General features: G+C 36.3%; 2 protein-coding genes and 1 pseudogene across 4 annotated transcripts; all 3 read right to left on the reverse strand.

The window, feature by feature from the left end:
- On the reverse strand, positions 804-1,353 carry LOC104715761 (annotated as a pseudogene).
- LOC104715762 (MATH domain and coiled-coil domain-containing protein At3g58270-like) lies at positions 1,847-3,207 on the reverse strand. Its single transcript, XM_010433141.1, has 4 exons — positions 3,101-3,207; positions 2,850-3,010; positions 2,483-2,760; positions 1,847-2,242 (listed from the first exon to the last, which is right to left on the reverse strand). The coding sequence occupies exons 1-4, from the start codon at positions 3,205-3,207 to the stop codon at positions 1,847-1,849; spliced, it is 942 nt and encodes a 313-aa protein (XP_010431443.1).
- On the reverse strand, positions 3,822-7,875 carry LOC104712517 (MATH domain and coiled-coil domain-containing protein At3g58240-like). Of its 3 annotated transcripts, XM_010429432.2 has the most exons (5): positions 7,805-7,875; positions 7,011-7,144; positions 4,690-4,850; positions 4,322-4,599; positions 3,822-4,217 (listed from the first exon to the last, which is right to left on the reverse strand). In XM_010429432.2, the coding sequence occupies exons 2-5, from the start codon at positions 7,115-7,117 to the stop codon at positions 3,822-3,824; spliced, it is 942 nt and encodes a 313-aa protein (XP_010427734.1). In that variant the 5' UTR covers positions 7,118-7,144; positions 7,805-7,875. The 3 variants fall into 3 exon arrangements, 1 of the variants encoding a protein (XP_010427734.1); XR_002033463.1 differs by lacking the exons at positions 3,822-4,217; positions 4,322-4,599; positions 7,011-7,144; positions 7,805-7,875 and adding an exon at positions 4,936-5,054 and having other exon boundaries at positions 4,759-4,850; XR_002033464.1 differs by lacking the exons at positions 3,822-4,217; positions 4,322-4,599; positions 4,690-4,850; positions 7,805-7,875 and adding an exon at positions 6,780-6,917 and having other exon boundaries at positions 7,011-7,065.

The following is a 12,297-nucleotide window of genomic DNA, read 5'->3' on the forward strand; positions in this document are numbered from 1 at the left end:
TCGAGATGACGATTTGTTTACCTTATACAAATCGAGATGAGGAGATCACGAGAAGCAGAGCCGCAGAGGAGAAAGTGAGATGGAGGAGTTGAAAAGCCAGAGATGGAATCGAGATGAACAAATCGAAATCGCCTGAGAGGCTGAGAAAGTGAGAGAGAAAGACGAGAAAGAGAGAAGCTGCGAAATGAAAAAAAAAAAAGTTTCCTCCAAATTGAAAAAACCCTAATTTTTTAGGGTTATTGGACAGCCCACGTCCGAATTAGTTTGGACCATATATCAATGGGCTAAATTGGTTTTAGGCCCATTTGACCGTTTTAAATTTGGTAATGACCAAAACCAGTCCAAAGATAGCCCATGGTTTTAGAAACCAATTGACATCTCTACCTATATATATATATATGTATTATTTCGATTGAATGATTAATAAGAATAAGTGAATACAACTTCGAGTTTCTCTACTTTCACAACAATTAGCGAATAGAGAGAACACGCCTACAAAAAAACCAAACTTCAAGTTCCAAGAACAAACGTCATCAGACAACATCATTAAAATATATTTAAGGAGATGCGGCCTTCTTAATCTCTGCCCTCACAAAACAATTTATAAATTAGAAGAGATGAAGACATAAGCGTTAATAATATAATCGGAGAAGAACATAACAAGAAAACTTTTGAAATCAAGGTAACAAAGATCTGGTCTTTTTATTCAATCATCCCTGTAATTAGATGACGCCACATATCCTTAAGTACGTACGTAAGAAGAGAACGTTAGGCTTTCATGACTGATGACTTTTTCATTCAAATTAAACAACATCCTCGAAACCAAGTCGTGCACTGTCGAATCTAGCTTCGCTCTCTTCATTCTTCCGTTCCGTTTCAAGAGCCCACAACACACGCCTCTGTTCCACGATAATACCATCCAGCTCTCTCATCCGAGCCCCACGTGCTTCCATTTTCTTCTTCTTCACGCAAAGCTCCTCCAGCTTCTTCTTCAACCAGTCCAGCTCAAAACCTACCTCCACCAGTTCAAAGAGCGTGTTCTCCGCATCTCTTAGTTCCTCCTCTGTTAGCTCTTGAGGAGCTAAGCAAATTATGTCGATGAGATCGAGGAGGTTGTTCATGTAAGCATTCTTCACCATTTGGTCTTCGGAAGAATGTTCATTGCGGTTTCTGGGTGTTTTTCAAATATTCTCCTAACACAGTCCACCTGAGAACAAGATTAACGTAAAAACTACAACCATACTTAACATGAAAGAGATATATTGGAGTTACAATGGAGATATTTTTTTGGCTCACCTCTGAATAGAAAATTCGAAAGCCATCGACCTCCACGGTTCCATCACCATTCCACATTGTTACGATCAAAGTCTTTCGTGACAGACTGTTTCGTGATACAGAGAAGTTGTGATTACAGAGTTGGCAAAGGGAGTTTTGTGTGTTTGAGGAGTTTCTTGCTGTAACTGATATATAAATGAAGAAGATGCATATGAATCTCAAATAAGCGTGAGCTAATAATCGTAACTTATATAAAACTGTCATAATTAATAGCTTTCAAATATTAATAGCGTCACACGTCAAGCTACTCGTTTTGGCAAAGACTATATACTCTGTTCATACATCCAACGACATTTACTTTTTCATCAAGAGACACACAGTGCAATAAAGAAACTTTAGACGCAGTCATCATTCATCAACCACAAAAAAAAAAACAAAAATTCCTAAAGTTAATTTACAAAAATGTCGAAACCCTTAATTAACTGGGATATAAGTTAAAACAGAACAAAGAGAGACCAGAGCACCAAAGAAACTAAAACCAAATTCCACGTCCTTAGGAACATAGAAGTCATCAAACAACATCACTGAGAAAAAGATCAGAAGCTGTAGCCTCCAAAATCTCTGCGTTGTATTTATCCAGCTGAGCTTTAAGGTCTTTGGACTTCTGCTCCAAGTCATGCAGCTGTTGCTCCATTTCACACACCTGGACACATTTCTTCTTACTTTCTTTTACTTCATCAAGTTTCTTCTCCAACCAATCCAACTTAAACCCTACACTTGTCATGTATACCAGAGCAGCTTCTGCATCAGACAGATCATCCTTGGATTGTTCCTCAGGTCCTTTGAAGAGCATCTTGATGAGGCTTAGGAGGACATTCATGTATGATGTCCTCAGACTTTGGTTCTTTGTACGACATTCTAATGCAGTCTCTGGGTGTTTTTCAAAGATGCGCCTCGCTAGACCCACCTTTGAGTAAAAAGAAGGTGTGATCAAAACCAAAACCAAAACCAAAACCAATAGGACACAGACCTCACCCAAATCATTTATTTCAAAGTTCAAACAGAAACAATTTTTCAAAAAAAAAAAAAAAAACCACATATTGCGCGTTCAAATCAACAAAAAGCAGCTGATGGTGAAGTGTATTGAGCTTGGAATTTCTAAAAACTTAAGCGAAGATTTGAATCTTTCTCAAGTATTCTTACGTACCTGTGAAGGAAGAACTTGAAACCCATTGACATCCACCAAATCTTCTGGGATGTCCGCGTCATCATCATTGTGCTTCATCTTTCTCGGAGGTTTGGTTGCCTCCTCAGATTCCTCTGGTACATCTAATTTGCCAATAACTTGAAGAACATCTACCTCAACGACAATCTTGAGTTCATTGTTCACAAGAAATCCACAATAATTGTCATGAAGTTTGGTAAGGGCAATCATGGATGTAAAACCCCAGTCTGGTACCTCGTGGTCTAGCCAGCTTCTTGTTGCTGCGAAAGATACAATTCTAGTCAAAACAAGCACTACACAACACAAGCCCTACGACTAAAAGAGTCAAAAAAGTTATCGGAAGAATCACCTTTCACTAGTGAGAGGTTCTCATGAAATTGACTTACTAGAGTAAACGAAATATGTACGTGCCTTCTACATCCAGAAGGTAATGATTCATAATCAGCAACTTCCAGATACAGAGAAAAATTATTAGGGCTGTTATCTCCCTCGGGATAGGCCAGAAGACGCCTGCAAGCAAAAACCAACATTAAACTACAATGGATGTGACTCACATTAATTGATGGCGTAAACGATATTATAAGCTTTTGTTTTTCTTACCACTTGCAGCCGCTGATCACAAATTCGTCTGAATAGATTTTCTCAGATCGCAAAGTGGAAAAATTCTTAATCACCCAAGTAAACGTTCTATCAACTTGATTCCCCATTGAAGACTCCTTTTGCAACCAAACTACCAAAACATGAAGAAGAGCATATTAAGCCCTAGAATCTCGAGCAACAAATCCAATACAGTTTTTTTTTTTTTTTTTTGAAAAAGGAATCCAATACAGTTTCCTTGAGGAATCGATCGAAGCGTAACACTCTTAGACGACATAAATTTATAAAAGTAATAACGAACATAGTACTGCAGGATCAAATCAAATTAAGACTAGAAAGATCAATGGTTCAGGATTTACCAGGAACTATAATAGGACTGATTTCGAGTAGGCACACGAGGATTGCAAATCGCTAAAGGAACTCTTAGGGTTTTACTGTTGGTGGCGGTACCTTTATATTATAATCACAAGCCACCTATGTATAGCTAATCATTTTCTGTCATGTCATTTTTTATAAAAACAATTAAGTAAAGAAAAAGTAAGGCAATCCTAATTTTTTATTTCTAAACAAATCCTAATCAGATGTTAAAAAAAAAATAAAATAAAAATCCTTATCATTTTAAACCATGCATGATTTTCAAGTTTAATCTTATTAGCGAACAGAGACTAGAGAACACCTAAAAAAAAAAAAAAAACCAAACTTCAAGTTCCAAGAACAAACGTCATCAAACAACATCATTAAAAGATATATCAAGAGATGTGGCCTTCTTAATTTCTGCCCTCTCCTTTTCCAGCTGTTGACCTACGCTTGTGTACTTATTCATCAAGTCTTGCAGCTGTTGCTCCAGTTCAGTCACCCGGTCATGTCTCTTCTTGTTTTCTTTCACTTCAACAAGTTTCTTTTCCAGCCAATTTAACTTAAACCCAACACTTTTCATGTATGCCAGAGCAGCTTCTGCATCGGACAGATCATCAGTGGATTGATCTTGAGTCTTTTTGTAGAGCATCTTGATTAGGGTGAAGAGGACATTAATGTATGATGTTCTCAGATCTTGGTTCTTTGTACAGCATTCTACTGCTGTGTCTGGGTGTTTTCCAAAGATGCGCCTCACAAAACCTACCTGCGAGTAAAGATTGAATAAAGTAAAACCCATATACACATAACCGGTTAACTGAAGGGTATAGTAAGTTTACTTTTAAAGTTGCATCTTTCTTAGTATCTTACCTGTGAAGGAAGAACTTGAAACCCATTGACATACACCAAATCTGTCTTACTAGACATCGCACCATCATCATTTGGCTTTACGATTCTTACAAGTGTCGTTGCCACCTCGTCGGCCTTTGATCTATCAAATAAGGGATCAGTTTCATGAACATTGATCCGAACAACAATTTCGACTTCTCCATCCACCAGAAACCCAGATTGTTTGTCCGTAAGTTGGCTAAGGGGAAGCATGGATATACCCTTGCTTCGTTCCTTTTTATGAAACCAGTGTGTTAGTCCTGAAAAGTCACCAAACATTAAAACTTTATTCAAAACAAGCATTTTCAACAAACACACATATAGATCAATCTTGCAGCACAAGTAATCACCTATCTCTTTTGAGAGTTTCTTGGAGAAATAATTGACTACAGTAAAAGAAAACTTCACGGCCCTTTTCCATTGAGACGGAAAGGATCCAATATCAAGAAGTTCCAGATCCAGATAAAACCACTGATTACCATTTTTTCCCTTGGGATAGGCCAGAATTTGCCTGCAAAGCAAAAAAAATTATGGATGTCCTCGCAAAGCTATAGTGAAAGAAAACATTAATAGATGATAACTTGTTATCTTCTTACCATTTGTAGCCAGCCATCAAGATTATATCTGAATAAATGGTCTGGCAGCTCACAGAGGATAAATTCTTGATTAACCATGTGTACTTGTTATCGACTTGATTCCCCATTACTCCTTGCAATCAAACTACCCGAACATGAAGATGAGAAATGAAAATCCAACCACAATATAGGTAAGATTTTAACAAGGTCTCAAAGACTAGAAAAATCAAAGTGGTTACGGATTTTTACCAAGAAGAGGAATGCGAGTGTTAAGGGCTCCCAGGGTTTAAAATTGTTGCTACTTTATAAAATCTACAATTGCAACCAATCCTCCTATATACAGGGTCAAACTACCTGTTTAGGTTTGATTTAGCAATTACTTGTTGATTTGTGTATATTTTAATCACCCGATTTAAATTTTACTGGAATAATCGTTTAAACCTTAAACAATTACCAGTTTCTGGTTCTGCATCTTCTTGGTTGGACTTGGAGTTTTCTGACTCTGCAGGTGCTACTTTCTTGTTCTTGCCTTTTCTTCACGTAAACTTCCCCAAAGCTTTGTTTTTAACCAATCCAACTTAAACCCTACAACTTCCAGGTCGAAAAGTTTGTTGTCTGCTTCATCTAGGTCTTCATCAGTAAGCTCATGAGGTGATCAGATAAAACATACACTCGAATTTGGTAACTGAACTTATCTTGATATACTCTTTACTCTGTTCAAAGTTCAGACACCCAAGACATATATATATACTTATTCATCAAGAAACAAATTGCACTTCAAGAAACCAAGACAATCATCAACCACAAAATACCACAATACTTACTTAAGTTATTCTTTACCAAAATATGACAACCTCTAACTTACATAGAAGTCTTTTTAGTTTCTTAATTTAAAGGCAGAGGACTCTTAGTTATTAACGAACATATAGAGACCATAACACCAAAAAAAAAAAAAAAAAACCAAACTTCAAATTCCTAAGAACTTGAGTCATCAAAGATAGATCTTAATCTCTGCTCTCTCCTTCTCCATCTGGTTTCTTACGTCTGTGCAGTTATCCATCATGTCTTGCCGCTGCTGCTCCAATTTAGTCAATCGGGCACATTTCTTCTTGTTCTCTTTCACTTCGTCAAGTTTCTTCTCCAACCAATCCAACTTAAACTCAACACTTTTCAGGTATGTCAGAGCACCTTCAAAATCAGACACATCATAATTGGAGTCTTCATATGGAACTTTGAAGAACCTCTTGGTTAGATCGAGGAGGACTTTCGTGTGAAATCTTCTCATATATTCGTTCTTCTTCGTACGGTACTTCTTTGCAGTCTTTAGGTGTAATTCAAAGATACGCCTCGCCAAATCCACCTGCTTAGTGAATTTATGGGATGAATATTGAGTAGAGTAAAACTCATATCTACACATTCAGCAATAAGAAGCTTCCAACAAAAGAAAACCACATCTTGTCCCAAATCGGACAAAAAAGCAGCAATGATGAAAGTTAAGCGAAAAGTATTCTTACCTCTGAAGAACTTCTAACCCATTAACATCCACCAAATCTATTGGCTCTTCAGGCCTATTCAAAGGTTTCTTGGCCTTTACAGATCCATCTGATACACTAAGAACATCTATCACGGCAACAATCTCGAGTTCATCGTTGACAAGAAATCCAACATCTTTTGCATGAAGCTTGCTAAGGCGAATCATAGATATAGAACATTTTGGTTTCATATGATCAAACAAGAAGTCTGCTGCTGTAAACTCACACAAAATACAACTTCAGTCAAAAAAAAAGAAAAAATAGCCTTAATTGCGTACGCACAGAACACAACACATATAAATAGAATCTTGCAGCGCAAGCAATCACCTTTCACTTTTGAGTGTTCCTGAGAAAGTTGATTTACCACAGTGAAGGTTACTTGTACGGACTTCAAAATCAGCATCTACCAGACACACATACAAACAGTTAAAATCTTTATCTCTATGTCTCCTGAAACAGGCATAAAGATACCTGAAAAACATAGAAAAGTAATGGTAAGTATAGCTAGTCCTTGTAAAAACTAGATTGAACGAGAAACATTATTAGATCGCAAAGTTTCCATACCATTTGCAGCCACCGATCACAAATTGATCAGAACGATATGAATTCGGTAGCCAAGTGCAGTAATCCTTAATCAGCCACGTGAACTTGTTATCAACTTGATTCCCCATTGAAGCCTCGCCTTGCAACAAAACTACCTGAACAGGGAGACGAAAATTGAAACCCTAGATCTCGAGTGAAAAAAAAAAATCGACCATTAAAACGAAAATTAGGGTCACTCGAAGCCTCTACAAGTTGGAGCAACACTCGAAATAACGAATAGGGGCGCTAATCTATGAAACGAATCCTCCTAAAAACAGGGTCAAGGAAGTTGGTTCTATTATAATCTGGGATACGCTAACCAATATGATTACATATATATAGATTTGATTTTTTTTTTAACATCTAACTTTATTGATGTAATATGAAATTTACAAGCAGTCATATAACCATCTAGGAATTACATCAAAAGTTTGTAATATAGATTTGATTTAGCGATTAATTATATTGTTGATTTTTATGTAAATCGTTTAAATGTTTTTAAGATTTTTTTTTCTTTAGTAACAAAAGGAACGAACAGATTGGCGAACTTTATGGTGTTGATTGGTTTCTAAAGCCTAAAATCAAAGAATTTTGATTTATTTGTGTAATTATCGTCCATTGGTGTATAGATATTATGTATACATGACCTAGTGCTATTTGAACAACGAGATATTCCAGGATATTTTTATGTTAAACATACTTTTAACATGAACCCCAAGATCTTAAACATCTATATTAATCACATAATAGAATCATAAAGAGGGTTAAAGTAATACCTCCACTCATTGTAGAAATGATGCTTACTTGAATGGTTTCTTCTTCTTCAATGGCTTGAAGGCTTGAAAAGAAACTCTTAGATGATCTTTAGGTGGAAGATAAGGTTTCTCTCCCCTTTCCTATAAACTCTTTTCTTTATGTGTTTTTTTTTGTTCTTGTGATGATTTGTGATGGAGCAAACCATCTATTTATAGGTGGGAAGAGGACCTTACTCCTCATTAGGGTTTTGTCTCATGATTTAATCTCAACCATCCATCATAGTAGAGATGAAGACAATGGTGACAAGTGTGATAACAAGTGTCTAGTATTGCTTCAAACACAACATGCAACTTCACACTTGTCCTCTTATAAGCTTTAGCATGACATGTAGCTTAATACTTGTCCTTATAAGCATAAGCTTAACATGTAGCTTAACACATGTCCTTTTGGTTCCCAAATGATTAAAATATAACAAACCCAATTAAATAACCTACTAACTATAAGACCACATACATGGGTAAGAAATAATTATTTTCTTACATTCTCCCACTTGGTCGTTAGTATAATGGTTTTACTCGGGAATCATAAGGCCGGCATAATATGTTATATTTTTCATTTTGTCTTTCATAAGTGTCTTAGGTAATCTTGTAACCAATGAGAGTCATGGCGGTCACACATCATTTTGCAACATGATTCCTTCCATGTACTACTACATTGACTACTTTTCATAGCTAGACCATAAACATTATTCCATAAGTAGGAGTTATCTTTAATGGTCTCTTTGATGTCTTTTAAGACGTATTCTGTTATCAATAATTCCAACAAACAATAATGTGTGCGCACGTTGGAAACAGAATAGAAGATGTAAAAGTCATAAGAGAGCTCTTATAAATGTCAAAAATAGGCTAAAACATTATCAGACAACATAATTAAGTGCTATCCTCCAGACCTATACTTTCTGCATGCTTCATAAATGTCTTTGGAGGTAATGCTTTCGTAAATATGTCTGCGACCATTAGCTCAGTGCCTATATGCTCAATGACAAACTTTTTTCTTTTAACATCTTGCTTTAATGATAGATATTTGAGTTCCATATGCTTGGCTCCTTTAGATATCCTATCATGCTTAGAGAAGAAGATTGCGGCTTGATTGTCACAGTAAAGAGTTAGAGGTTTGTCAACAAAATTCAAAACTCCAAACTCTGACACGAAATTCCGCAACCATGTTCCTTGAATGGAAGCCTCATAACATGCTACATACTCAGCCTCCATGGTGGATGAATAAATCAATTCTGACTTCTGGCTTTTCCATGAAATGGCACCTCCACCAAGGAGATACACATAGCCGAGAGTACAATGCCTAGAATCTTCACATCCACCAAAATCTGAGTCTGAAAATCCAACCATCTGTGGATGTGTTGATTTTCGATATGTCAACATGTAGTTTCTTGTTCCCTTTAGGTATCTCAAAACTTTCTTCGCAGCTTTCCAATGAGCAAGTCCTGGGTTACTCTGAAATCTACCCAACATTCCGACTGCATGGCTAATATCAGGTCGAGTGCAGACCTGTGCGTACATCAAACTTCCCACAAGAGATGCATAAGGGTACTTTTGCATTTCATTATATTCCAATTCATTCTGCGGACATTGCTTAAGATTAAGCTTGTCACCCTTTTGCATAGGAACATTATTAGAAGAACACATCATCATGCCAAATCTCTCAAGAACTTTATCAATATATGCTTTCTGAGACAATCCTAAAATTCCTAGTGATCTATCACGGAATATTTCAATTCCTATCACATAGGATGCCTCACCCATATCTTTCATATCAAAGTTCTTAGAGAGATAACTCTTAGTCTCATGTAGTAGACCAAGATCATTACTGGCTAATAAGATGTCATCAACATACAAAACCAAAAATATGAACTTACTCCCACTGATCTTGAGGTATATACATGGATCTACAATGTTTTCTTTGAAACCGAATTTCGTGATGGTTTCATCAAACTTTAGATACCATTGCCTCGAAGCTTGTTTCAGTCCATATATTGATTTCTTCAATTTGCAAACCATATCTTCCTGACCTTCGATTATGAAGCCTTCAGGTTGGCGCATATAGACTTCTTCTTGCAAGTCTCCATTAAGAAAGGCAGTTTTCACATCCATTTGATGTAACTCGAGATCATACTGAGCTACTAACGCCATGATAATTCTGAGAGAGTCTTTTCTAGACACAGGTGAAAAAGTCTCACTATAATTGATGCCTTCCTTTTGACTAAACCCTTTGGCTACAAGTCTGGCTTTATATCGTTCTACATTGCCATTACAGTCGAGTTTGGTCTTAAAGATCCACTTACACCCGACTGCTTTGTGTCCATCAGGCAATGGAACGATGTCCCAAACTTCATTCTTAACCATCGAGTCTATTTCATCTCTACTGGCATCAATCCATTTATCAGAATTAACATCCTTCATGGCTTGTGAATAAGAAACCGGATCTTTAATGTTTTCTTCTCCAGATTCTATTTGATAAATCACAAAGTCATCGGAAATAGCAGATCTCCTCGTACGAGTTGATCTTCTTAATGCTGGTTCCTCTTGTGCTTCATGATCATTATTGGCAAGATTTTCATCATGGAGTGTGTGATCATTCAATGGGGTTTCCTCATTGTTTAACGGTTCAACAATGCTAGGAACCCCAACATTCGGAACTAAGGGTAAAGGAATAGCAACCCTAGTTTCCTGAATGGTTATATCACGAACTTTATCACTCCCACTAATCTCACCATTCTCAAAAAATCTGGCATTATTGGTTTCTACTATTCTCGTACTATGAGATGGACAATAAAATCTATATCCTTTAGACTTCTCAGGGTAACCTATAAAGAAACCACTGATTGTTCTGAAGTCTAGTTTCTTTTCATGTGGATTGTATATTCTTACTTCAGCTGGACACCCCAAACTTGGAGGTGTGATAGACTAGGTTTCCAGCCTTTCCACAGTTCAAAAGGGGTCTTCGAAACTGCTTTGCTAGGAACCCTATTCAAAATATAGACCGCAGTACGTAATGCGTCCATCCACAAGGATATAGGTAGGTTAGAATGACTCATCATGGATCTAACCATTTCCATATAAGTATGATTACGCCTTTCAGCTACACCATTCTGCCATGGAGAACCAGGCATTGTGTACTGCGCAACAATTCCTAATTTCTGAAGGAGTATGGCAAATGGTCCAGGATGTTGTCCTGTTTCATTATATCTGCCATAAAATTCACCACCTCTATCTGACCTTATGATTTTCACCTTTCTATCTANGCCAAGTCTAGCCTCCTCTTGGACTAGTTTATTAGCCAATTCATTAGATGTCCACCTTTCATCAATTGCATTATAATTGATCTGAAAGGGTCCATACTGAGGAGGTAGTGAATTTAGGATAAATTGGACAAGAAATGAATCGTCCACACTCATTCCTAAATTCTTTAGTTTAGCCGCAAGGTTGGTCATTTCAATGCAATGTTCATGCATAGACCTAATCCCATCATACTTAATGGTTGTAAGATCTGCCATAAGTTTCCCTGCAAGGGATTTGTCTGCAGTCTTAAACCGTTCTTCTATAGCTGCTAGATAATCTATAGCTTTATCTGCATCTGGAAGGGAAGTTTTGATATTGCTAGCTATGGTCATTTTTAAAAACATCATGCTTAATCTGTTCGCTTTCTCCCAAGCTTTATGGAGAGCCTTTTCTTCCTCAGTACTAATTATAGTTAAGGGATCTGGCTCTTCTTCACGAAGTGCCAAATCCATATCTAGTACTCCTAATGTGAACTCAACTTTCTCTTTCCATTCTGAGAAGTTGGTTCCAGTGAGGATCGGAACAGTAGAGACCATAGATGGCAAATTAGCAGGAAATGATGCTGCGATTTAGAGATATAACAAGCTTTAATTGAGGTTCAAAATTTAAACAACACATTAACAAAAATTATTGAATGCATATGACTTCAAATTATAATGCTCCTGTGGGTAGTCATTATAATATATCCTAATGTCATAGCTTTCAGAATTTTTTTTTTTTTAATGATGTATCAGATTAATTAAGCTATCTGTGGATATACTTAATTAACTCATGTACAAACATTCTAATAAATTATTGATCATGTTTTATGTCAATAGCCTACCTGTGGGTAGCTAATTAATACATAAACATATCAAAAATTTAAATATTTTGGTTTTCTATGCGCATATCATTATATGATAAAACCATTATGGTTATATCAATTTCTTAATTATGCACATTAAGATAAACCAATCTTTTATATTTATATATATATATTAATTTAAACATATATTGTAACTTGAAACTTAAATCATACAAAATTCAAGTGTACAAACATCATAACTTAAAGCCTTAATTTTCAGTTCATTAAACCATAAATCTATTATTCTTAATGGATTAATTAGATGTTCATAACCATAAGCTCTGATACCACATGTTAAACATACTTTTAACAT

Source organism: Camelina sativa, chromosome 9 (genome assembly GCF_000633955.1).
Source record: "Camelina sativa cultivar DH55 chromosome 9, Cs, whole genome shotgun sequence".
NCBI classification, from domain to species: Eukaryota; Viridiplantae; Streptophyta; class Magnoliopsida; order Brassicales; family Brassicaceae; genus Camelina; species Camelina sativa.

Excerpts from the sequence above, each read along its gene's own strand:
- LOC104715762 (XM_010433141.1), bottom strand. The coding sequence starts at position 3,207 with ATGGGGAATCAAGTTGATAGAACGTTTACTTGGGTGATTAAGAATTTT. Across the intron at positions 3,011-3,100 it reads GTGATCAGCGGCTGCAAGTG|GCGTCTTCTGGCCTATCCCG; the intron begins GTAAGAAAAACA and ends TTTTGCTTGCAG. Across the intron at positions 2,243-2,482 it reads TTCAAGTTCTTCCTTCACAG|GTGGGTCTAGCGAGGCGCAT; the intron begins GTACGTAAGAAT and ends TTTTACTCAAAG.
- LOC104712517 (XM_010429432.2), bottom strand. The coding sequence starts at position 7,117 with ATGGGGAATCAAGTTGATAACAAGTTCACGTGGCTGATTAAGGATTAC. Across the intron at positions 4,851-7,010 it reads GTGATCGGTGGCTGCAAATG|GCAAATTCTGGCCTATCCCA; the intron begins GTATGGAAACTT and ends TTTGCTTTGCAG. Across the intron at positions 4,600-4,689 it reads GAAACTCTCAAAAGAGATAG|GACTAACACACTGGTTTCAT; the intron begins GTGATTACTTGT and ends GTGACTTTTCAG.